Here is a 26,875-nt window from a genome sequence, read left to right as displayed (position 1 = left end):
ATTTTCTAAGCTTTTGTTCTTGAAAATAAAATATTAGTTTGTCAAACTTCTTCCAGGATAAGGCATAGTTTTCTCTGATGGAGTATTGTGTGCATTAAACAACATATTTAGATTTGTCAGATATTTAGCTCATTATCAAAATATTGAAATATTTGTATTGAAAAAAAGTTTATGTTCTGAAACAAAATATGCTAGTTTCGTATTAATCTGTGCTGTGCTCACTGACCACAGACTAAATATGTTTATCATCTAACAAGGAATATTAATACATTTGATCGTTTTGGTCAAGAATCATAATTTGTTAGATATCTACTTGTTGTATCATGTGAACATAGCTTCAGCGATTTTGAAATGATTGGTCGAGTAAAAAGGTTTGATGGTTTAGTTTAATACTCATGTCTGATTGTTCAGTTTGGAAATTCTGCAGTCTGTTATTTCTTAATATCAGACTGTTGCTAGGTATAACAAACTATTGCTAAGAATGCTCTGATCAAAGACCATGTTTAGTCATATCAATCTGCAGAAAGAAGTCCAGTACATGTATAGTCAGCTGTGGCCAAAAGCACAAAATAGTTTTCTAGTTACTCCATGGATCCATATGTTAGAAAACAGAAAAGTAGTTCACCTGGCTTCTTGTAGCTGACGTAGATGAACAGCCCCAGCACGATGACGTGGTGAGCAGAGCCGCCCACCAGTTGATGACGAACATCACCACGCAGCACAGGACCGCTCCGGCCAGAGACACCCACATGTTGTAGTATTTGAAGCTGGGACGCCATCCTGCAGCACCGAGGAAAACATGTCACGACATCGCCAACAAAACCCCTCAAGAGAGCTCGTCACAAACCGTTTCATAATGTTTGCAATATTAATAATAATGGTAAAAGTGAGGAGATGCATTCATGTTAAGGTTGAGTAAAGTCAAGGACTCCTTAACCCAATTAAGTCGGACCTGTTGTTTGAAATTAGGACATATTGTGGAGAGGAGACATTGTCATAGATGTTAACATGGTCTTAGAATAGTTCATGTTGCTGTTAAATGCATGGATAACGTTTATGGTTGGATATGTGTTGAGGTTAACAAACGGGAGTTAGCAGCCTGAAGGTTATACCAGCTATTAGACGCCGTATGTGGTTTACTGGGTTCCACAGAAAACTAGACTAGGAGGATTTAGTGATGGGATACTGTGTGCAGTTACACAATGACAAGAGGCTAAATCAAAGCACAGGACATAAAGGGTACATCGTCTCAGCCCCATGAGCGGGGAGAGAACACCGAATGGGTGGAAGAGTTTGCAGAGGCAGTACAATCCACAAGATAATGTGTGTATTACTGCTCGCCTCTAATTTAGTCGTGTACCATTTAAGTCCGTGTGATTTTATGACCTGGCTGGAGGAAATAGAAGCCGATAGAGAATCTGTACCTGGAGTTCTGCTAGAGCTTTGGTATTGAGGAGGGAAAAAGCAAACAACTCAATATACAGAACGATCCACTACTGGAGATGCATTTCAGTAAGATATTCTCAGTGTCAGTCCAAAGAAATGGAAATATTTCCTCACATGTGCGCACCATGCGATCGTCTGCGTTTCACCGTCTGTGTCTTAGATTTAAGTTTCCACTTCTTTCCAGGAAAAATGTAATCTAAAGTATTACTGAATCCCTTATCAGACCAAATCTTTCTACACTATGTATCAGATGGAGTTAAGATCAGACATTTGAAAAGATAGAAACAGCTTTGGTTGGTGGTTTTATTCAATTTGACAAACTATGATAAGGTACTTACACCTTTCTTTGCACCAGCAACTTGTTACATATATCACATGTCCTGACTCAGATCTATTACAATAGGCGCTTTCACACCAAGTACTTTGCCGTACTAAGTTCATCAGAACTTAGTTCATCAGAACTCTTTAGTTCTCATGAACTAAGTACAGATCGCGTTCACACCGGAATAAATCCCTGAGGGAGGATTAGGCAAATGAAGCCGCTGACGTCACTTCTTCTTCTTCTGCTTTGGGTTTACCGGCAGGCCGCAAACAACTTCACGGCGTATACTGCCACCCGAAGTCCCGGCCGTATACTGCCGTGTACGCCGTGAAGTTGCTGGGACTCCCAGCAGCTTCTACTGAAGCCTTCAGAGTAAATCTCCAGAAACGCTGACAGCTCCTCATCTCCACCGCTCCCATGTGTTCTTTTGTGTTGCCATAAGTTAGTCTCTCTCCGTTGGTGCGCGGGGCTAATGCTAATAATGCTAATGCGAGGAAAATAAAATGACGGCTTCACAAAACTTTTTTGAGTTTTACTGGGCGTGGTTTGCAATTCGCCCAGCCAATCAGAAATGGGAACCTTTTTCTCCCACGAAAGTACCTGCTCTCTTGCAGGGACTGAAAGGGGGTGAAAAGGTTCTCATGAACTAAGTTCTAGTTCCGATTTTTTTTTGGTGTGAACGCACATTTTCTGAACTATATATCGGAACTATACTGGGAAAAGTACTCCGGTGTGAAAACTATTTATATCTATAACATTGATACGACAGCTGAAAGGAGACAGCGAGAGAGATAATTAACCACGATAGAGCCATTACAGACTTGTTATCCACTCACACCTGATCCTCTCTGATCTTCTTTCCCAGAGCTCATTAACAAGACAAAGGTTCATTATGACCTTTCGTCACATGAGCTATGGAAATTAAAGTTAATCCTTAAGTGGTTTCCAGAAGCCGGCTAATCTTATTTGTTCATTGGTCTTCTTCGCTATTCAAAAGACAGTAACACTCTTTCTGGAAACAGTGTCTGTTCAAGTGTTCATGGTTTTATTTTTGTACAAATCTATCACAGTTAAACTCAGTGGATTGAAGGCACAGACACATATCTCAAAACATGGACAAATATAAGCAAAACTATCCTGGATAGAAGCCATTGGAGGGCAATACCAATCTGGATTTTTTTATTAAAATACCCACCAAAAAGTACAGATGTTTTGCACGCTACAGCATCACCTGTGAAAAGGCTGCTGATACGTTCAGGTATTTCTCTGTAGCTGTAGATCACATGTGTCAAACTCAAGGCCCGGGGGCCAAATCAGGCCCTTGGTGGATTTAATTTCGGCCCGCAGGATAATGTTTAATTACTATTAGATCTGGCCCTCCGGTATATTGCACGCACACCTTCACTCAATCCTGAGGGTCTCCTCAGCTCAGAGCCTGAGCCCAAACATTGATGAACTTGCACCCAAGATGAGATGCCAAGTATCTGGCTTGAACTAGCATCACAGAGCAGCACACTGAGTTTACATGGATGTTTCCTTCTGCACTTTCTTTCTTGAGACAACAGGGCATGTTTGGTTTTCTCTTTGAGGGAAATAGTTTTTTTGAAGCTGTTGCTGGCCTGTGGGAAAATCTAATCATAAGAAATGACTGTGCAATAAGTTCATTTCAATAAGTTTTGCAATAAACATTGAACCAGTCCGGCCCTCGACTAGTACCGATTTTTTAATTTTGGCCCACTGTGTATTTGAGTTTGACACCCCTGCTGTAGATGATGCTACCAGGTAACTGTTCTGATGCCAGACAAAACAGCTCAATACAAATAAAAATGCCTATTGCTCCAATACAACACTAAACCATGACTCATAACTATGACTCAGCGCATTGAATAAAATTAGTCATCTGTTGGGAACAATAGTAGTAGTATATTTTAATGATCTGTATAGTCATGTAGTGATTGGAGCATATGGGAATCAAAAACAACTGACCACCAACAGACGATCACTGCACTGGGATTTCATGTCATTTTCAACGATATTAAATAACACTGCGTCATCGCTACAATGACAGTAAAGGAAGTATGGAGTAATTGGTTTAAGTAAAACGTTAACTTTGATGTTGGACAAGGCTTGCTGTTCTGTCAAAGTGAAATCCTAACAATTTGAATAACAAAAAAATCTAAAGCTTTGATTTTGGAAACATTTGAAAACACCCTAAAAGTTTACAGAATAGAAATTTGAGTTGTTCATGCGAGTGCTACTGCAGGACATCTATCTGGCTTCTGATCCGTTAAGACTCTAAGCTGTGAGAGCACTTAGACATGTGATTCCTTTTGAATCCCATCATTTCCAATCATTGTTAAAAACCATATGACTGGTTTTTAACAATCTCTAATGATCCTAACTCTACAACTCTGCACATTTCTCTGCTTTTGATCTTACCTGGGGAGTTAGCCAGTGAAGCGTGGAACACGGAGAAGTTGATCAAGGCGTAGGAAGCCAAGAAAAAGTTGGAGATGATGGGGGCAATAATGTTCAACTGAGCTGCAAGAACAACACATGAAACGGTACAATTAAAATGAATCACTGTCACATGTCCTGTCCTCTTTTCCTCATTCGTTTGCAAGAGGAAAACAAAAGGCTATTAATTGGATTTATTTGAGTCTGTAGGTCAATACATCGGACAATTCTTCACAGTTTACACAAGAGTTTCCGAATTTCTTTTCGCCGGTCAACATGTCCGTTAAAGTTTAAATCTTCCGGACAAAATGAGAAAAGTGCCGGTCAAAGGTCTTCTTTGTTATTTATTGAGCTTTAAAACAAATTGATAACGACTATATATAAAACAAACTAATTATAGTAGATTAACTACATTATTCAAAAGTGTACAGTAACTTTGGATAATAAATGGAGCCTCTCTCTCTCTCTCCCCCTCTCTCTCCTGACAGCCCGTCCCTCTCATGCAGCTCACTGATCCAGTAATGAGTGACCCGACAGTGAAGAACAAATATATATATTTATAACTAGTTTAGCTTGTTCCAGAGGTAGATCAAATAGCTAAGTGTGTTAGGTATAACTTGAAGTGTGTGTTTTGCTCCGCTCACCGGTCCGTCACAGCGGGCGGAGCTGTGATCATGCAGAGCTGCGTGTCTACGTCAGCAGCAGCTGATCTGCTCTCTGATCTCTATCTCTCTCGTCAGATTACTCGCGTTTATGTCCATATCGATCAGATCTAGCTAGTTCTAGTTAATGATACGACTGCCTGCGTATCAAAAGGACACCTATAAGCGTTGCTTGGCAATGGGATGTGGCGGCAAAAGTTTAGCGCAGCATTAAGCATTTGTTTACATGAGGGGTCAAAATGTCCCCTTCAGGAGGATACATCTCTTTCTCCACATTAAATGTCAGACATTAGAAAGGAAGTGACTGTGCATGTAGCGCATTGACTCTTCTTGTCTGTCACATAAGTGGCGCAATTGATGCGGTATTGCGCTAAGGGGAAATTATTTTGACCGGAGAGATTTAGATTTGCCGGTCTTCAGCATATTATACCGGTCATAGTCCGGTAATTACCGGCTAACGGAAACTCTGGTTTCCACCATCAAATACTTGGGACCAGTGCACAATATTATATCTATAACATTGGTACCAATTGGGTTGAGATACTTCTGATGGAATGATTCTCGCCCCATCAGACCATGCTCTGTATCTGCATATAAGCATAATGCCTTTTTATAGGGGACCATTATTTCGTAATTATTCATAATAATGTTCAAAACAGTTTGCAGGGAATAACTGTGTAATTTGGCACTAATTATAGGAAATTAAGGGACAAACTTGAACTAATTGGTCTATTCAAACCAAAGTACCTATTCATTATTCACTTATTAAAAAGGTCATTTAAATGTCCTCAATCAATCCAATGCTAATATCACAAATTAACCATTTGTCTCAGGGGGCCTTACAGCCTTATTCAATTCATTGTAAATGCCCCAATTAACCACTATCTTAATTTGTCCTTATGGTCACTGCCAGATGTCCTCTCAAGTAACGTTCTCTTGATTGAAACACTACCACCCCTAGATTTTTGGGTCATACTAAGTGGGGGTTATTGGTAACTCAGAGATATAATGACTAGTGAGTAGTGTGTGCAGCCGTACCGATGAGGATGAAGGCCAGAGCGATGATGAAGGTCAGGATGTATCCTTCAGGGGCTCGTTTGTTCTTGCCGTAGCCTTTGGCGAACATGCCCAGGCCGGGGTAAATGTTGTCCTTACACAAAGCCTGTGGAAAAATAACAAAGAGTGTTAGGTGTTCATGTTAAAAAACTACAAAATGTACTGTTAGCCAAATCTATAGGTAAATTGCTCTTAACAGTATATTGTTTCACTGTACAGCATTTCATTTTACGTTCTGTTCTTGTTTATCTTATTCTATTTACATGTATTTATGTTGTGTGTTAGGATGAGCCTGGGACTTAAGTTAAGTTTCATTGCCATAACTACTCTGAAGCTACGTGTATATGACAATAATGAATCTTTGAATCTTGAGGGTTGTTAGTGTAATTCGTTAGGTGCCTTAATGCACGTTGTGTCAGATCTTACCTGGAAAACTTTGGGAGCGCTGACTAACGAGGCCAGAGCGGAGGACAGAGTGGCCGAGAAGATTCCAGCAGAGATGATGGGCCCGAAACCAGAAACCATGCTCATCACCTGAAACAAACACGAATGTGAATTAGACTTTTTACACCCGACAAACAGCAATTCTTATGACCTCTCCAGACCTCGTCTCCTGGCTGAGCACCCTTCATACCTGGAAGTCATTTATGAGTCCAAATTTGCAGCCGGCAGCATCGTTCTTACACGAAGAGAAATCAAAGCCGAATTTGCAGGCAGCGTCTGTGCAGTTGGTTATGAACTCAGAACTGAGTGTGTCATTAGCATTCCCACTGGCGTCTCTCACAATACAGGAGCCTGGTGAGAAATGCACAGACACTCTGTTAGACACCATAGCCGCTTTCACACTATAGCCGCTTTCACACCAAGTACTTTGCCGCACTTAGTTCCCAGCACTTAGTTCCCCCATGGAACTAAAGAGCAGATCACGTTCACACCGGAATAAGTCCCTGAGGGAAGATTACGCAAATGAAGCCGCTGACGTCACTTCTGCTTTGGGTTTACTGGCAGGCCGCAAAACAACTTCACGGCGTATACTGCCACCCGAAGTCCCCGGCCGGAAGTCCCCGGAGTTGGGGACTGGCTTCAGTAGAAGCTGCTGGGACTCCCAGCAGCTTCTACTGAAGCCTTCCGAGTAAATCGCCAGAACGCCGACACCTCCTCATCAATCCACCGCTCCCATGTTTTTTTTTGTGTTGCCATAAGTTAGTCTCTCTCCGTTGGTGCACGGGACTAATGCTAATGCTAATAATGCTAATGCCAGCAAATACAATGGCGGCTTAAAAAAAAGTTTCCGAGTTTTACGGGGCGTGGTTTGCAATTCTCCCAGCCAATCAGAAATTGGAACTTTTTTCTCCCCAGGAAAGTACCACCTCTCTAGCAGGCACGAAGAAGGGGGGAAAGTTCTCATGAACTAAGTTCTCTTTTTGGTGTGATCGCAAAACTCCAGGAACTATCGGAACTAAACGGGAAAAGTACGGGGAAAAGTACTCCGGTGTGAAAGCACCTCATGATATATGTAAAATAATTACAGATGTTCCAAGTTACAGACTAAATCACATATAGCACTGCACCTGTTGAAATAGCAACTCCCAGGTACACTATTCCTGTGATCACGATGGCCAGAAGGGTTCCTCTGGGGATGGCCAGCTGTGGGTCCTGCAACAAAAAACACAACAAAAGCTATCGGATCTACACAAACATGGGATTTCTTATCTATAAAAAGGCCTTTAAGTTTGCTCGGTTCGACAGCGTCAATCTAATAAGTCTAAATCCATTCCATAAGCATCATCTCAGTAGACTTACAGCGAGGTCTCCTGAAATGTTGGCCCCGGCCAGAATACCAGTGGCTGCAGGGAAGAAGATGGCAAACATGGAGAAGAACGTCTCGTCTCGGAAATCCGGACCCATGTTCTCCCACATGATTGCACCTGATAATACGATAGAGATTAGAGTACTGTACGGCCAGGGACAGCCTTCTTCAGTGCCAACACAGGAGTTAGATATGTTCATTCTGTTGATTTCAGCTAGTTTCATTTAAGTGTGTGGACATACTGTCGTAGCCAAAGTAGCCAAAAGCTTCCTTGGACTTGATGGGGATGAAGGTTCCGATGAAGTAGTTGATGATGGCTGCGATGAGGACAATGAGTAAGAATATCTGGGCCTACGGAGAAGAAAACAAACCAAATTATTAGTCACAGCTGATCTCTTACACTAACATGACTGTCAAACACCTGAACTTTTGAAAGAAAATCCATAACATTCATCTGTTTGCAACTTATATATATTCCAATTACTTGACTATTCTGCACTATTTCTATTATATTCTATTTTATTTACTTGCACTATTGTATCGGTTTTATTGTGTTGCACTGTTGGAGGAGCCTGTGACCTAAGATGTTCATTGTCATAACTACACTGTAGCTATGTACACATGACAATAATCTTGAATCTTGAAATCAATCATGGTGCGTGTCCCGAGTCTGATGGCTCGAGGGAACATTTGGATTTCCAGGAATCTAATGCCTCTGCTCTGCCTTTAGACCTAAACGGTGCTTTATTTTTGATTCTTTAAAGGGCTCAAAATGTCAATAGGCCACTATAGTGACGGCATTTTTATAGGTGCCAGGTTCTTGCCATTTTCTAACCTAGTTCAGGTTACCAGGACCACACTTGAGCAATGTTTAAGATAGACTTCATTTAACCAGCAATAGGGTTTTGTTCCTACCTTGGCCTCCCATTCCATGCCCGCCACAGAGATGCCCAGCAGAAGGATCACTGTGATGGTGCCGATGATGCGGACATCGTTGATTTCATCAGTCATGATGGCATCTACACCCTGCAAGACAAAACATGGAGTTGTTAAAGAGTATAACAATAAAAACCCAATGGCTAAAGTTCTTGATTTTTACAGACGATTAGACAGCTGTCAAATGATGGTGAGCTCACACAGTCAATACAAAGGGGCTTTATTGGCATGACCACATTTTAAACATAGTATTGCCAAAGCATTCCACACAAGGCGTTATAACAGAACAAAAGAAAATCAACACTAAACATAAATGTCAACAATACATGTGGCACAACAGCATAACACAAAACATACTGTATATGACAGAACAGTCCCTATTTGTCGACTTTTATGTAATAATAATGTAGTAAAACAAGGCTTGAGCAGACTGAATTCATCAAATAAAGTGAGTAGGTTTCAATGTTTGTCTTTGTGGTATATCATTCCCTCTGTGTGTGCTTTGCAGAAGCTGCTGTGAAGGCAAATGGATCAGTTCCAGCCCCCCCCACAGCCCTAAAGGATAATAATGGATGGCTGGATAGGTGGAGGGCCAATAAACAGTGATGTATCAGTTAACTTGGCTCATAGGGTGTCGCATTGCCACCAATTCTCTCTGCAGCAAGCTGTCTGTGTGCAGGTGATGGGAAAGGTCAGGTTTACTCCACTCAAGAGAGTCAAAGTGGAAGTAAGAGAAGAGTAGTAACACCAACTAAGGGGGTGTCAAACTCAATTTCATCACGGGCCACGTAGGAATTATGGTTGCACTCAAAGGGCTGGTTGTAACTTTAAGACTATATCAATACATATATAAATATTTGATATATATAAAATAATGCATTATATTACATGATTGCCTCTGCATTGGATTATTATCTGATAGGGTAATAACTTCATAATTAACTACGTCTGAAAGCAGAAGTCTAGGGCAAGTAATTGCAAGTCTCTTCAGTGAGAATGTCACAAAATGATTCAAAAAGAAAAGCCAAATTCTGAAAAAAGTCAAAAAAAGAAAAGTGAAATTTGAAGAAGAAAAAACTGAATTCCGAGGAAAAGGGGAAATTCTAAGAAAAAAAGGCATATTTTGAAGAAAAAAAGTCAAATTCTGAGATTAAAAAGTCCAATTTGAGATGCATTGTGGGACATGTAGTTTATGGGCAACGTGCTTCTGTAAATCGCCATGTAACCGTATAATAAACATATTATATTATTTCAGAGCTCTTGTGGGGCCACAGAAAATGAAGTCGCGGGCCGGATTTGGCCCCGGGGCCTTGAGTTTGACACCCCTGAACTAAGAGCATCAAAGGCACATAGAGACTTACGGCAAGAAGCTCCACAACGGTTTCAGCGAAGCCCACCACGTACATGGCTACAGCCACTGCGTTGGCAAAGGCAAAGATCAGACCGATGGATCCTCCAAACTCCGGACCCAGACTCCTCGATATCAAGTAATACGCTCCACCTGCAAAATGGAAAATGGACAGAAGTTAGTGGAAGTGAACTGATGTGAAGAAGATGTTGAATTAAACAGATTTCTTATTATTTTATTGAATGTATGTATACTGTTTTGTTTAAACATACAGTATGATGATTTAGCAGTGACACTAGCATAGTCTGTCTTGGCGATGTATTAACAACCTCAATTGATTCCAATGAGAACAGAGAACATTCAGTCAACCAAGCGTCTTTTTTCTGAGCTCCTTGACTTTTTTGTGTGGCCGCTTTGAGCACTAAAGTTGAACATATTTTCAGATAAGTTGAGGAAGCTTGTTTTTGCCCGTGTTTGTCAGATGGAAACTACCAAAACAACCTGAATGATGCTCCCGCTGAGCGTTGTACTTTTTTTATTCTCCGTAAATGGACAAAATTAGATTTTTAGATTGACTTGAATAATCCTAATTTGGGAGTTGTTTTCGTCACGTCAGCATGTAAACAAGGCATTGCACATAATGTGGAAATTATACAGAATAGAACATAAAATATACACATCTCAAAATAGGAAATAAAATAACTAAAAAGTAAAATATATATAGTATAAATGCTAGGAAGAGGTGCTCCGCAGAGCCCTGCCAGTAAAAGGTGTTATGTGGACAAGGGCCCTAATTTGGCAGACTTTCAACAGTAAAGAATGACTCACCACTTTACAAAATGTTACCACTGCTAAAGCAACTTCCGACTTCCAATAATCTCTGCTTTGACATTTGTTTCTTATCTCACTGAAAGTGTAATCAGTTGAAAGTAATTTTCAGCACGGCGCCGAGTTGGCCAATCAAATACGGGCAACCTGAAAGTCCTGGTAGATTACTCTGCATAGTAACAGGGGTACAGGGAGGATACACTGATACATGCTTGCAGGGTATATGCAGGAATCCTGAAGTAAAATGTAAGACCTTTTAAGACCTTTTTTAAGACCCTTTCCATACATTTTAAGACCTCATCACCACTTGGAGTTTTAACCGGTTACATTGGCGACACACTTCATCTCACATTTACTATATACAGTATTGATTGTCCTTCCTCCTTATCTTCCAACCATTTGGACGCAAACTTGCATTTCCCCATAACGATGTTGTTTAACAACCGGCGTAAACGGGCCTTCGCGCGCTATCGAGCAGTGAGCGCGCGATGTCCTGTTCAGATGACGTCAAATCCAACGGGATGCCATAAATAAACTACACAGAATCACACTACACACCTACGCAATGATTACATTCAGGCACACTGTAGAATACAACCTCTTTGGACAATTTATATACTTATTGAAAACAAGCTACACAATGTAATACCTTGGAAAATGCCGTTTAATACGTTTTAATAGCCTTAACTTTTAATACTTTTTAAGACCCCGCGGACACCCATGCTTGTAAGCAAACTAATGGAGCCCCTGTGATCTGTAGTGTTTACTCAAGTGCTGCCACAAACCAAACCAACATAATTTACATCAAACAATTCCAACACAGGGTCCAAACACATGCTGCTTCCTGTGCTTTCAACCACATTACACGGTGGAAATGGGCCCCCAGTTGTCATGGATATAAATCTGTTGATATTTGAGCTCAGTAGCTGGAATGATTTAGGACTTAAGATGAGAGCATGTGATAAGGATGAAAGCTTCAGATAGAGCCAATCAGTGAACAAAGAGTCAACAATTAACTGTGTGCTTAGCTGATCACCTTTGACACTTCCTCAGAGTTTAATGGAGTCTAAACGGCCATTCTTAGCATATGACTTGCTCATAAAAAGTCATTAACCAGTCAATCATCTCATTCGAGACAGAGGTCTACGAGGCAGAGGCGCTCTGACAGAGTCCTAGCAGGGTAGGGGGTTAAATATGAGACCTCCTTTCTGTCTCAGAGGAGAGAAACTGAGTAAATGTCACCTGATTCAGTGAGAGCTGCCCCTGCCTCCACCACTTCAACATCAAGTGATGCAGTAAGGACACTCATTGATTTTCTCCTCTTTCATCTGACTCACATAAGGGTGCACATAGACACTTTTTCTGGCAGAAAGGCACTGGCAGGTCGCTGGGGAACGCCTGCTAGCAGCAAAAACACCCCCCCCCCTCCCAGCACTCTTTAATTGACAATGATACCATGGAAACACTATGATTCTCACTATAAGCAACATCCAGTGTCCTCCCGGCCGAACTGCTCCAACAAACAGGCTTTTCTGTCTTTGTTATGAGAGTTTCCATCCGAGAGACACGGCCAAACACAAGCTTTTCATGCAGTGACGTCACCCTGGCACTTTTTCTGAAACGTTTTCATCTCTGAGCGCTGGAAGTGGGTGAGAGTGCTCTGAAAAAATACTGTTTTTTTTCTGGAGGTGGACGCCACTGAAGGCTAGCACTAGTTCTTATTGGAATAAATTTGAAAAAGACACTGGTGTTCACAAAAAGGCTCCATGTCCACACGGGCCATAATGCTACAATGTGACACAGCAGGAACAGGTCTGTGTTCTGCTTCGACTAATCAACGCAGTGTTTACCTCCTCTTACGAATCCGTTGGTGGCGATGGCGGAGGTCGAGAGTCCGGTGATGGTTGTCACCACGGTAGCCATGCCCACGATCAAACAGGAGAGACCTGAAGAGAGAGAGAAGACAACAGAGGGAATGGAAGGAATGTGCTACACTGTTAACAGTTTTCTCGCGGGCCGTCCGGCACACTCTGTGAAAAGTAGCACAGCCTCAGAGGCGAGCTGCACTGAAGCCCGCCACATGTGTCGCCCCGTGGAGATATTTCACATCAAAGCGGAGATTTATCAACAAGTGCTTGGGGGAGGGGGGGGACTGTGTGAAGTGAGGAGAGAAGTGACACAGTGTTGATGTGGTGAAGGCCGTGTGCCACACTGAGAGCTGATTCTGCACACTGATGCTATATTACTCAGTTATGTGCAGCCTGTCATTTTGATGCTTCTCTGTAGCCTGAGGTCTCTCACACAGTATTTTATTTCACTGTACAGTATTTAGTTTTCTATCTGTGTTTTTAATTTTGGTTTTATTTGTATGTTTATGTATGCACCACAACACCAAGTCAAATTCCTCACATGTGTTAACCTACCTGGTAATAAACCTGTTTCTGATGTTTACATTCTGTTCTTGTACTGTTGCATACTTCACCTTTACTGCTCGTCATGTGCACATTACAGTGTTGGTCCTACCTCAGGCTGCAACTGGCTTACAGTTTTGCCAGTGTATCTGTTGCATGGTAACAGCTAACATGGCAAAAATAATGTCCCCAAATTATCATTATGATTTGATAATAACATGTACCCACAATAAAAGATTATACTATGTTGACTGAAGCTAATAACCTCTCAAAGATGACAAACTCATAGTGTATTGTTATCTACATTATCTATTGATGGAAAAAAGTATTAATGAAAGTTAAACAGTTATAAAACATGATCTAATGATGAGACATGTGGCGTATGGTTGTTAGTAGCCTTGAGCTAGTTACCTGTCGACCTGTATACAGTGTGTATTCATTTGTATAGTATTTCATCTTACATTACTATTTAAAATGTATATATGTGTCTTATTCCTGCATCTTATTTGCACCATTATGACTATTACACAACTGTATGTATTTGTTCTCCCCAGCTGTGCGGAAAAGCAAATGTATTCAACACTTCTGAAGAGGAACAAGGAGTTACGCCATCTGCTTTTTTCTCACGTTCAACCACAGGAAGCTTTTGCACACGCGATATGTCCAAAACACAATGTCTGTAAATGAATCCAAACAGGTGACAACATTTCATTTAAACTGTCAGCTCTTCAGAGGGGAGCTTACCGATTCCAGCCTGACCCACGATCCATGACATGCGGATGAAGAGCATCACACCCCAAATGTTCAACATGCAGCGCACCTGCAGAGAGGAGGGACGGTTACTGGGGGTCATAGAAGGGGGGGGGGGGGGGGGGGGGGGGGCAGCTTTAGTTCAACCAAACAACGTTTCACATTTTCGGGTGAAAGAGAGGCGAAGTCCCTCCCTTTCCGGGGGACCGCCATGGGACCTTATTTCTGAAAAAGTATGTATTGAAGTCAATGGGGAGAGAAAGATTATCTTTCGATCCCGTTTGAATTGAGCCACGAATTACAGATATGATGTTTGTCAATTTAAAAGATCATTTTCCAAGTCAAAAAAATAAAAATGTGTCGTAAAACTGTGAAGTAACACTTTTGTTTGTGTGAAACGCTAAATGAACTACATCTCCCGTCTCGCACCACAAACCAAGACGGCCGTCACGTTGGCACATTTCACTTCTTTCTTTCAGAATGAGGCGGAAAGTATTAAAAGAGGTGAAAATCACTCCAAGTCTGGGCATGTGGAGAGCTGTACATACACACAAGGGGAGTTAGTCGGTTCATAAGAGCCAGCATGCGGGACCGGGACTCTGGGATTTGTAGTCTTTCTAGTTGCGTATTTTTCATAGTCTTATATTTCAACAGTTTTACGACAAACTGTGACTTTTTTTACATGGAAATTATTTGTTAAGATTGACAAACATCATATGTGTAATTCATGGCACAATTCAAACGGGATCGAGAGATAATCTTTCTCTCTCCATTGACTTCAATACATAATTTTTCCGAAATAAGGTCCCATGGGGCGGAAGTAGATGGGCGAGACTTCGCCTCTCTATTGGAACTGCAACAGGGATTTTATTTTAATACAGGTTTCCAACATGAATATGATTTGGTTAACTTCTGGACAGAGCATGATTGAAGCATACAGTAGTGTGGAAAGATTTGAGGTGGTGTTGAAAGACAAATGAAAGCAGCATGTGGCTTTTCTGAATGCTGCTCTTTTCAACTCAAAAAGCAGTATAAATATTCAGAGAAACACCATCCACTTCCCAACACCACCGTGATAATGCTAGTGGACTGGAAGCATATTTTAATCAAGTTTAAATGTACTTTAAAAACGACACAATGTGAGAAATGAAAACATGAAAAAGTCAAACTCATATCAGATTTAAGTTGAGAAAGTGGCAATAAAATACAAATGTTAATACTCTTTTATTGGCTGCTGCACCCCTGCTGTCTCACGAAGAGATACCGCAGGTCTTTCCTTCCTGCAGCAGTCAGACTATACAACCAGCACAGCCCCTAGTTGACCCCCCCCCCCCTACACACACACCACAACACAGACTATATCACCCCTTGCTGCTAAATACCAACAAACTATGTGCAATATATAAATGCTGTTAATAACTGTGTAATATATACCTGGCTGCTAAATCCTTAGAACTGTTACAAGGTGTATTTTGTAAATTGTGTAACTTGCTGCTGTTAAATACCAACCAACTATGTGCAATATGTGCTAGATGTGCAATATATATAGATGCCGTTAATAACTGTGTAATATATACCTGGCTGCTCAATCCTAAGAACTGTTACAGGATGTGTATTTTTTTTAAATTATGTAACTTTTTAACTTAGTACTTTTTTTTTTAATGCATGTCACATATTTAACACTACTTGACAAAAGCCATTAGAAAACCAAGAAGTATATGGACGAGTGCAAGGTTTGTATAAGAGAGGAAGTAAGGACGTTTCATGTCAAAACAAAAGCAGGATGATAGTATCCAGACTGTGTCATCCTCTGTACTTTGTGTATACTTTTATATATCCCTCTGTTTGGAGAGGTTCCATCCTCAGAAGTTCAGCCAAACACCGTCTGAGCCGGGAGAAACTCACACTCAGGCTCCACAATCCTGAACACCCTGTCATCTACTCTCAACAGCTCCAATTATATACAGAGGCACACTTCTCACCTGTGATCCACTTCACTGAGTCAACACACGACCGATTTTTGGAAGAATTTGAGACATTTGTGGACGCGTTGGTAGAATAGACCTACAGTGAAATTATTTCTCCTTCACTGGGCAGATGTAAAGTAACATTTACAATCTGTTTTCTTAGTGGTAATATTATCTTACGCTATTTCTTGGTTATTAAGTATTTTCGGCTTTCTTTTGTTGTGTTCTTCTTTTATCAAGCTAATGTAACCTCGTAGTAAATTAGCAAGTTTATAAGCAAAGTAATACATAATGCCGAAATTAGTCCTTAAACCTGGTTACTTTCAAGGTCAACATTTTCTTTAAATCTGTTCTTGGTTTGCCTGAAATAAGATCTGTGTTCAACACAAGGTGAAGACATTTTCATGTTTTGTTTTACATCATAAATTATCCCAGTGTATACAGCACTTGTTAACAGCCACTTCATAAAAGCTTCTCACATTGACAAGTGGCTAAATGAAACCACTAAACGTTGTCACACTAAAAATGTTGCTTAGCGCTGGTGGTATAAAGTCATGCAACCTTGCTGTAGTTCCTTTATAGCCTAACTTTAGCTTGTTGTCTCTAGCGATTGCATTTACGCTTTAAAAATCATAAACTGGTGTTAATATGTGGAGATTATCCTGCGGTACAAAAGGTGTAATTATCATAAATGTGTTTTTGCTAAATATATATTTTCCTGCAATCTTCCAAAATCGAATGGAAAGATCCCATTGCTTTTGATTAAAGGAGCCCTTGCAATGCTAACTTCAAAGGTTGGCCAACCAAAAGTATAACTAGTGCTTTTGGCTCCTAACAATAGTAATTGTAAAAGTAGAATTATTGTGACACATGCTCCCTCACTTTACATGGTACGTGACTTCTGGGTGACTTCTTTTGGAACACAAAAAGAAAGGAGATGAAGTAATGAATACAGAAGAAGCCATTGGGTTCTGAAGGACACTCACCAGCACTCCCTTGACCCAGCCAAACTTGACCACTCCTTTGGACTCGGCTGCTTCTTTAGCCGCAGCCTCTTCGGCCGGGCTGAGCTCATCTCCGTTAGCAAACCCATCCTCAAACGGCTCCTGAAAAGCACAACAAATACAAATCGTGTTTGTATGCGAAGAAACATTGTTGATTAGCTCGCTGAACAGACCATTTTGAACAAAGTACATTTAAATGTGGGGACATTTGTGGATCTTGGGTGTAGCTGTGGTAGGATAAGTCAACAATTTCCATAGTGGAGTTTGATTCGCTGACACAAATGTCAATCAAGTAAAACATAATTATTTGTTCAGCCTCGATTAATCCTAAACAGACCGATCATTTGACAATCATGAAGAAAACAAAAAACACATTATTTTTAAAGTATAAATTGTAGAAACAAATGTTGTCTGGATCGATACTTCATTCATTATGACTGCACTTCAGATTACAGCTGATTTAGTTTATTATTATTATTATTAGTATTATGCTCACTACATGCTGAGTCAAACATTAACGCCACACAGTTGAGTATTTTCAAGGTTTTAATCCGACCTTGTAACATAATGAAGACTTTTTTCCTCAAAGTCACATTGGACAAGGTATTGGAACTGAACTGTATTTCCTTGTAATAGCTCAACTACTTTTAATTAAAACCATAATATCACTATCTGATATGACATTGAGATAATCATGTAATGCCAACATGATAAAACCTGCTGGGTTAGTTCACATGTCTGTCCTTGTGTTACTACAACAGGAAGTCTCCCTCCAGTGCACAGACAATGCGGTGACGTTGGTGGCCTCCCTGCCAAGAATCTTTGGGTATACGACATACTGTTCTTCCTCCATGAATAGCCCTTATAGTGATGAACACAGGACGTCTGCAAACTAATCCTCTACGCTGACTCAGAGGCTTTCAAAGCATTTCCTCCCCCACTGGCCACAAATATTGTACATTAAAGGGTGTGGGAGAAAAATAAGCTTCCCAGCATGACTTCATAACAGGTCTGGCATCCTTAACAGATGAACAGAAGTGAGTCATAACCATCATTTTGAAGGCATAATGTTATAACGAAGTTATTTAGCCCGAGGGGCTTCAATGTGCATTGTGCACCACAATAGAAGTGAGGGTTTTAAAGAAGAAAATTCCAGAGGCTCGCTTCTTTTTTTCTCCGAGGACCACAATTGTGTTTAGCAAATGTCAAGGCAATTATTTCACGACATATTTTTGGACAGATACGAGACAATGTGGGTCCCGTGCGAACCTTTCAAGATGCAGTCATCAATCGTGTTAAAAGTTAAGATGAAAGGCTAACCTTGAAGATGGGTTTGGTTCGAGTAAAGGCGCCATATATTAGGGATGGAATTAACTGCATCTAAACTAACGTGGCTGCGTGCCAGGTCTGTGGTGAGATGCAGAGAGGAAACATAAAACGAAAGTGTGGACGAACACCTTTCAGCACAGAGACGCTGTTACAAATATAAATAGGTGTTATCAATTATCCAAGAGTGCCAGGCCTTCAGGGCTGAGCTGTGGGTGGATCACTCAGCATCTTTCCACCTGAGCCATCTGTCAGCTACACAGAGAGCCTGTCTACGTTAGCTTTGGTTTCTGTGCAATATCATTTCTTTCCATCCTCTCAAGGTCAAACACGATGTTGGGACATATTGCTCGCCTAAGGGGGGGAACAGTTAAACCTGCTTGCGTAATAAAAGACATAGCAATTCTTTGATTCTTGACAACAAATATTTTACTAAAATCAAGCATAAAGCAATCTGTAAGTATTAGGCATAAAACGTGAGAAAACAGCCAAAAATTAAGTCTTAAAATTATGAATCAGAAAACATTGGTGCAAATATACATGTGGAATGGAGGAAATGGGACGAGAAGCTAAAGTGATTTGGGGAAATGATGTGACTATCTTATAGCTCTAAGTTTCAATAAGGGTTGAATATTGAACTGTAATACTTTTGACGCCACACTTTTGCCACACAATACAGCAGCTTTTGTAACACAAGTCGTCATTCTGGTGGGTATTAAAATGTATTAAAACACTATGGTAAGGCAAGGCAAGGCAAGGCAAGGCAAGTTTATTTATATAGCACCTTTCAACACAAGGCAATTCAAAGTGCTTTACAAAAATGGAAGACATTTTAAAAATGGCATTTAATATATTTAGTATACACATTCACTCCTGTTTGTCACTCATTACTGTTACATTTCCTGTTGTTTTATGTTTTTACCGTGCTATGTTTTCAGTGTTTATGCTTTTTGAGTTGTGTACGCAGGTTTTGGCATCTGACGTAAAGTTTTGGTTTTGTGACAATGCTAGCTCTGTCATTATCAGAATAACGAATTATTAAAAACTGGAATTGAAGAAGCTAAATCGTAAACAGTCAATGCCGAGTTACCGGAACACTGAAACTCTACCTGTAGCAAACACAAAGCTAGTCACTTTGATGAGGCAAAGTATGACCGTGAAGTACGAAAGAATGCCAACTATAAATAAAATATGGTTCCTTGGCAAAGCCGGAGGAAGTTAAAATTCAGAAGTTTTTTCAGCACTTGTTACTAGAGAACTTCAGAAATAATTCCAAACAGGGGATACACCGGACAATCAATGGAGTGTGTGTATCTGTTGTGCTAATTGGGTGCATTCAGGGAATATGTGGTACGTCCTGCATTGTGCCCATCCCTGGACTAATGGGAGACGGTAAGACAATAGGAGGATGTACGATGTCGCCCAGCCCCGAGGTTCACTCCTGACTAACTCAACACAAAAGCTTTATTCTGTTGGCATCGCACACAGACATCAGTAAGGGAAACATTAAACTCTTGGCAGGAGCTGTGCTGGGATCAGTCCAAACTAAAGCAAGTCCACACGACACACGGGATGAAGCCGAACAGCCAACATGCCATAAGAGCCTTATAAATGGGGTATGTGCAGCCCACTTTGGAGTAATACGATAAAAACCAAATGATGTAACTAAACTAAATGTTATATTTGAACTCCCAACTGCTGTAAGCGGTTAAAAGTTGCAACTGACGCAATCTCGTTAACAATGTTTGTTCAGTGTGATCAGAATGCCAGTTTTGATGTTGAATGACAGACAACAAAAATCCCTGAATACAGCTAAAACACAAATCAATAATTGGCCTTTTCTCAATAAATAAAGCGAAAATAAACTGGAAATTAAGTGAAAAAGGATCCAATGTCTCTCTCTCTCTCAAATGACTGTGCATCAAATCAAAGAGACGCAGGTCAATGCAGCTAGAATTAATTCATAAATGGGTTTTCCATGAACTTAATGATGGATTCTTAACATGTGAAATGTAGCAACCAAAAGTTGTTTTTAGTAAATCAGACACTGATGGTGCAGCACTGTGTAAAAACCTCCTTCTACCAAATACAGTATGCTTGCACTGGTGTTGGGGTACCAGAACAAAGAGGGTACATTATTGTAGGGCTGCTCAATTAATCGTATTTTAATCGCAATTACGATTATGGCTTGCAACAATTACGAAAACAACGTAATCGAAATAAAACGATTATTTTTTTATTATTATAATTTTTTATGTTTCTCAGTTGAATTATACTTAAAGTTCAGGGTAATCAACTGTTAAAAACATACTGTTCAAAAAAAAATTCTCCAATAAATTGATGTTTTCAAAGTAAATGGATAATCGTTTTTAATAATCGTGATATCAATTATTGACCCAAATAATCGAGATTATGATTTTTGCCATAATCGAGCAGCCCTACATTATTGTCTAACCCATTAGTTCTTTGCTAGAAATCCAGCATTAGTCTAAAGACTTTAGAGTGACCCTCTTAAAATGAAGTAACAGAATCCTCCAGCAATGTTCCAATAGATTCAATCATACTGATGGAATGAGAAATACAATAAAAATCTTCCGTCATTCAACAGACACCGATGAAAACACACAAGATCAAAACAACATGGAAATGCTGCTCCAAGGTTGGTACTGAAAGCATATCACAACCGACCAATGCTTTTAGGATTAGCTAAGAAAACTAGAATGTTCTTATAACCCGATATGAAATACGGCAAACTGAATAATTCAAGTGGGAACCAGCTGTCCAAACACTGGGATTTTGGCTTAAAGAACGAGGTAAAAAGGTTATAAATCAGATTTTTCGACATGCCTGTTTTTGAAACTCGTAAAGTCAGTACCGAGTTTCTTCAGGCTTTGTTTGACATGTGTTTTTAATGAAATATGTTAAAATGGCTGTAGCTTTTTTGAGCAGTTTGGAAAGCAAACTGAGCTGCAGTATACTGTTATCTACCATAAGGATGGCTTTACAATTCAAAGATAATAACATCTGCCACAGATTATTGGAGCAGCTGTTTAAAGGGACACATTCTTAACTCTGAGTGATGTCAGGTGATGCTGCTGATGTGGTTACGCAACACCGAATCAAGCTCTGTGCCCTCGTGGGGCATTAGGGACACCAGGGAGCATCTGTTGGTTGATTTGCAGAAGGGTTTAAAAAAGAAACTCTCGCCTGCCTCAGTTCCTTTTGAAAGAATACTTAACCACATTGATGATCCCTGTTTTCTGAAATGTAACTTTACAGTAAGGAATGTGGAAAGACTGGCTTCTCGGCAGCAGGTTCATGATCAGAAAACATTCTCTTCAAAAGCAATGAAGGCGTTTGACAAAAGTTGGTCATCGGGATAATGTGCTACAGGGACACAGTGGGCGGAGCCGGGACGTTGTAAAGAGAAAATATGTCGGAGCAGTTGTGTTCATTATAATAAAGCAGAATAAAGATATCCGTAACTGAAATGTATCTGGTGCATCTTTGTTTCCAAGTCTATAACAGAATGGTGTGTTTTATGTCGTTTGTTGCCATTTTCTAATAGCCAAGTGTTTTTTATTAAAAAGTCATAAACACTTCAGGCTGATGTAGCTACTATTTTGTAATCTCTGCTAATGAAACCCTCTAAATCACTTGTAGAGTTTTACAAATCAATGCTACATAATAACAAAAAGAAACCTCTCGTATCTCTGATCTATATCTAATGATGTATTTATTGTTCCATTAGCAAGTGAGAAGGCGGCAAAGCAGAGGAATCCAATAAAAGGGAACCAGCTTTTGATGACACGGAAGCAAAAACCTGAAAAACATCGTCTCTGCTGCAGTGACATATTTAAAAGGTGGAAAAAGTCCTGACGTTGGTAGAAATGTGCTTTGGATTAACTTAGCTTTTTGTTGAGAGAGGCTGCCCAAACCTTCTAGCCACAGCAGTTCTTAAGGACAATTACTACAGCAAACAAAACATCTTGGCAAACAGGTGGAAGCCACAAAATCACCAGGGAACACTGAAACACTTTCAGGAGCAGAAAGCCGGAGGAAAAGGAAGGAAAGCCACACCGGAGACTTGCACACCGGAGGACAATGTGTTCTTTAGTTAATTTGCAGGCTGTATGGGAGGAACAGGTTGAAGCCAGCAGCTTTAAAGACTCACATTCTTCTGCCTTGCAGGTATCAAACAGACATTGTCACTTCCACTCAGTAACTGTGTGTGAGCAGCACAGAGGACAGTGCACAGGATGAGTTAGTGAACATTATCTCCATGGCTGAATACACATAAAGGCTGGATTTGCACCCCAATGACAAAGCATGGGGAGATTAGCACGGCAGAGCAAACTGTACAATGACTCGCACGGGCATCGTTACTAAACCTAATGATGCAATCCGATTTAACACATTTAACCCAAGACAGAGACGCTCGCAAAGTGAAGTGAGGTTTAAGAAAAACGATCAAGACTATAATTCCTGTTTGATTAGACACAGAAATATCCAGGAAGTACTGAGTATTTCCTGGAATCACTGGAGCGTTCTGCTGACTACACACTAATGAATAATAATAAAGTTCAAGCACTGACGTAATATAGGTAATCAAAAAACAAATAAGGCTCCTGTTGTGTTGGTGAAGCTAGAAGTGCACTCAACATCATGGAAAAACAGGCATCACTACAGGCATCACTACAGGCACTTAGTTTTACTGAAGCCAGGATTATGTTGGCTCGTGTAACAGTGGAGCACTTCTGAATGAACAGCCAAACGCTGAAGGTTACTTACCTAACAGTAGGGCTGAACGATTTCTTTATTTTTCTTGTGTGTCAGTCATCTACACCAATCAGAAGTGCTGTGCTCCACATGTACCAGCCATTGTTAACCAATCAGAAGTGGCCCATGATAGAAGGTGATAGACAGATTGATCCAATCACCTGCCAAGTATTTTTGAAAGTGCCTGCCCTTTCCAAATGGCTTCCAATGGAGCTTTCCTAGATGCTTTGGTGAAACATCTGAGTCAGGTTAGTAATGCTCCATCACATGTTATATTACAGGGTGAATCTTAAACTGAAGCTTGACTTTAAAGCAACCCAACGGAGGTTTCCTGTAAGTTTAGTTATTTCACTCGTAGCTCGGGCTGCGGGGGTGCTAGAGACGGGAGCACATTGATACGACCTTCCTAGCCGGAGATATGGCCGCATTTTAAAATAAACCTCCGTTGGGTCGCTTAAAAACAAATATCGCAAATCGAATCGCAATATCTGTCAGAAAAATCGCAATTAGATTATTTCCCCAAATTGTGCAGCCCTATCTAACAGCAACATTTTAAGCAAGGGAGATTCATTATTTTGCCCTTGGTAAGTGATGACAAAACTGTTCGTTTCTGATGATGGTTATTGAGTTATTTTTATACTCCTCAAAATACTTTTTTTCAAGGTTTCTGATGACAGTAGAGCGGATCATTTTCAGGAAGTCCCGTAGACATGAGACACAGCAATACAACATAGTGTGTAGAGCTTAAAACGTAGTCTATTATTCGACAGTCATATCTCTGGTTACAGATTCTCCAACATCAGCCTTTCTACATGGAGTATTTCTGGGATTTGGACTGTCAAAATGTAACAAGAGTTGCATTTGCTGTGAGCATGGTCTGTTAGACTTTCAGTTGGGTTAATAATATCTCAGTAGCACTGTCTATTGGTACACTGTGTCCGATACACTGTACGTATTAGTTTACAGTGCAGTAGTCAGCATCTTTTGAACCGGGCTCTGATGGATTCTCAGATACCTATTGGCCCCCCTCCCTCCCTGCATGACTCTATCAATGACTGAGAGGGCCGATCAGATGTCCACGCTCTGAGACATCTCTCCATTGTTTGGAAAAACCTCCCACCACTCAGTTCATTATTCTTTTACTGCGCTGAAACTCTCCCAGCGTTGGATTCCCTGCTGCCCACTGAGGCCTGTTGATGGAACCAAAATGAGCCGGCCTGACACTGCAGAGATTTTTGTTTTGGAATTGTGTCGAATTACTATTGGACTTTGGCATGAGTGTGTAAGAGGCGACGAGTGAGGCACCGGCACACAGTGAGGAGCTTTGTTGCTCAGCAAGGTTAGGGAACGGACTCAGATGGAGAGGCAGTGATGTGAATATACTGAGGTGTTGTGGTTTGTGGTGGAATAGAGTAAGTGTTAGAAATTGGAAGGAAAATTGCAAAATTCAAAGATGCTTTATTGGCATGACCATATCAAAGCACAGAACTGTTGAATGTATTATTGCAATATTTATTTACTATTTTTAGCTGCTGGTGGCTAATGAAATAAAACTGTTACTGAAGCCATGAGTGCGGTGTTCTCTGAAAATGACGGTAATAGAAATTGTTGGCATTGATGGCACAATCAAAACGTTTCCCGCGGTAAATTACAACAGAGATACTAGCATGTCTCTAAATGGCTTCCACTGTGAGAAGATGCAGAGTTTAACGAAATGGAGAGATATTGTCAAGAACTTGTTCAATCTAGGTAAAAGGCGTGTATAAAGGGAAAAAACGTTTCAATTTAACAGAAATTATCTTTAGGACTAATCACGGAGAAATTGATAGTAAAGTTGACTTTAATTTCTGTGACATATCATACAGGTAAAGGTATTGAAACTGTATGAATCAAACAAAATGTGAATATTAACACTTAGCCAGCTTCCTGTTTCGCAATAAAAGCGCTCTAATGTTTCCCTTGTGGACAGAATCCCTGGAGGACGCCTAACACGTGAGAGACGCAGCAGTTCACGTGCTGCTCACAATGTAGCCCTGGCATCCGTTACATTCCAGAGCCACATTTTCTCCCATGTCCTGTTAACTTCCAACTGTCCGTCACATGTGCTTTGTAGAAGCCTTTGTTTATAGAAGCGGGCCACCAAGAACGACTTAATTAACCAATTGAAAGGAAGTGGAGCGTATTGTGGGCACATCCTGCCATACGGCTCGCATGTGTACACACAAGCCAATGTGGCAGCTTGTAAATATATATATAAAAAGGGCGTCTGCAAGTTTTCCATGATGCTGGTTATACGCTCACAGGAAGGTGATTTTAGCTCCCTCCTGGAGAAAAAGGGCGACTTCTATAAGCAAAGGGTGAGGCGACTGCTGTTACATCAATCTGACCTCCAAACATCTTTGACTTTATCGTCCTCTGAACAAAGAGCACATGCAGACATGCGGTGCAGACATGCGGTGCAGACACAGCTCTCATTGTCCTCAGGTCAAGGTGAATTATTAAGAGTTGGGAACCGTGACTTTCTTTGTAGCCCGTAACTGAGGGGAACAAGAGAAAGCACTAATTTCCTGTTTAAAGGGGAAGCGAACTCCAATAAAGGAAAGAATGTTCCTATAAATGTATACAGCCTTTTACTGTAGGTGGGATATATTGAGAGCTTGGTTTCATTTCAAATGGTTTGGTACCAAAAAATACCTTACAATGACGAATAAAATGTTTTTCGCCCAAAGCTTTTTCTATTGAAGAAAATAAATTAAGGTTCTCAAATGTTATGTGTTCTCTCAATACAAGCATGAATAAAATAATCCAGTTGCAAAATTGACAAGATTAGGATGTAAATCAGATACTTACTATTAACAAAATCGATTAATGGAAGTCTGAAAAATTGAGCAAGCCTTTCAGTATGATTCCTAGCAAGCATTTTGAGACAATTGATTAATACATATTTTCCTCTTTTCTACATTTGTTGCAGTAGCTTGTGCTAACCGCTATCAATTCTATAGTCCTTTGCAATTTTAAGCTTTTTTTAACAGTATCATAGTCATATCCATTCATAGCAGCCGTAGTGAGATTGTTATGCCACTCTACGGGGATGGGGGGGTGGTATCATGTGAGAAAAGGATGTCAACATTCATCGCTCATGCTGTGACTGAGGCCCTAAGTGAAAATGGTACATTATGAAGTGTTAGGAGTGTGAGTGTTTGGAGCGGACAGTCGATCTGCCGCACTGAGTGCTGCCAGAGCGAGGACTGCAGGCAACAGGAAATGTCATTATGAAGGTCGTCACTGTTGTGTTCCAAGAAGGGGACGAAATTCCAGAGAGAGTCCCCGAGAAGGAAAAGTGTTTGAGTGTGCGTGTGGTTTTTTCCATATTGGAAAATATTATTGTAACCAACTTTTTCCTGCTGATTTTAAAGTGCCTCAACAGTTAGTGGACATTTCTGAAACATGAAACGCTTAATAAACATTGACAGTGCATGTCAGTGTTTCCTTCACCAGCACATTGGCCAGATGGCTAACCCAAGTGATTCACATGGATCAAAAATATATATATATCAAATGTTTGAAAAGGATCCATAAAAGAACGCATCATTATCTTGTAGCACTCATGAAGTGCTGTACCACATCATGGCTCGATACTGATTCTTTCTAAAGGCACCACTGCAGTCAGCATGTCGTTGTGTCCCTGAGACACTTCACCCCAAATTGCTCCTGTGGGGATTGACCACAGTACTGAATGTATGCAAGTCGCTTTGGATAAAAGCGTCTAACAA

General features: G+C 40.5%; 1 protein-coding gene across 1 annotated transcript in view; it reads right to left on the bottom strand.

Moving 5' to 3' along the window:
• Nucleotides 1-26,875, bottom strand: part of slc12a2 (solute carrier family 12 member 2) — a 59,180-nt gene that overhangs the window by 23,302 nt on the left and 9,003 nt on the right. The window contains 14 exon segments of the mRNA XM_034125711.1: nt 626-673; nt 676-780; nt 4,208-4,309; nt 5,926-6,049; nt 6,370-6,477; nt 6,578-6,738; nt 7,515-7,599; nt 7,747-7,871; nt 7,996-8,104; nt 8,669-8,779; nt 10,051-10,190; nt 12,716-12,811; nt 14,021-14,096; nt 16,980-17,099. Coding sequence (XP_033981602.1) covers nt 626-673; nt 676-780; nt 4,208-4,309; nt 5,926-6,049; nt 6,370-6,477; nt 6,578-6,738; nt 7,515-7,599; nt 7,747-7,871; nt 7,996-8,104; nt 8,669-8,779; nt 10,051-10,190; nt 12,716-12,811; nt 14,021-14,096; nt 16,980-17,099 — 1,510 coding nt within the window.

The sequence above is a fragment of the Trematomus bernacchii genome, unplaced genomic scaffold (genome assembly GCF_902827165.1).
Source record: "Trematomus bernacchii unplaced genomic scaffold, fTreBer1.1, whole genome shotgun sequence".
NCBI classification, from domain to species: domain Eukaryota; kingdom Metazoa; phylum Chordata; class Actinopteri; order Perciformes; family Nototheniidae; genus Trematomus; species Trematomus bernacchii.
This window is presented reverse-complemented; position numbering and strand designations above follow the sequence as displayed.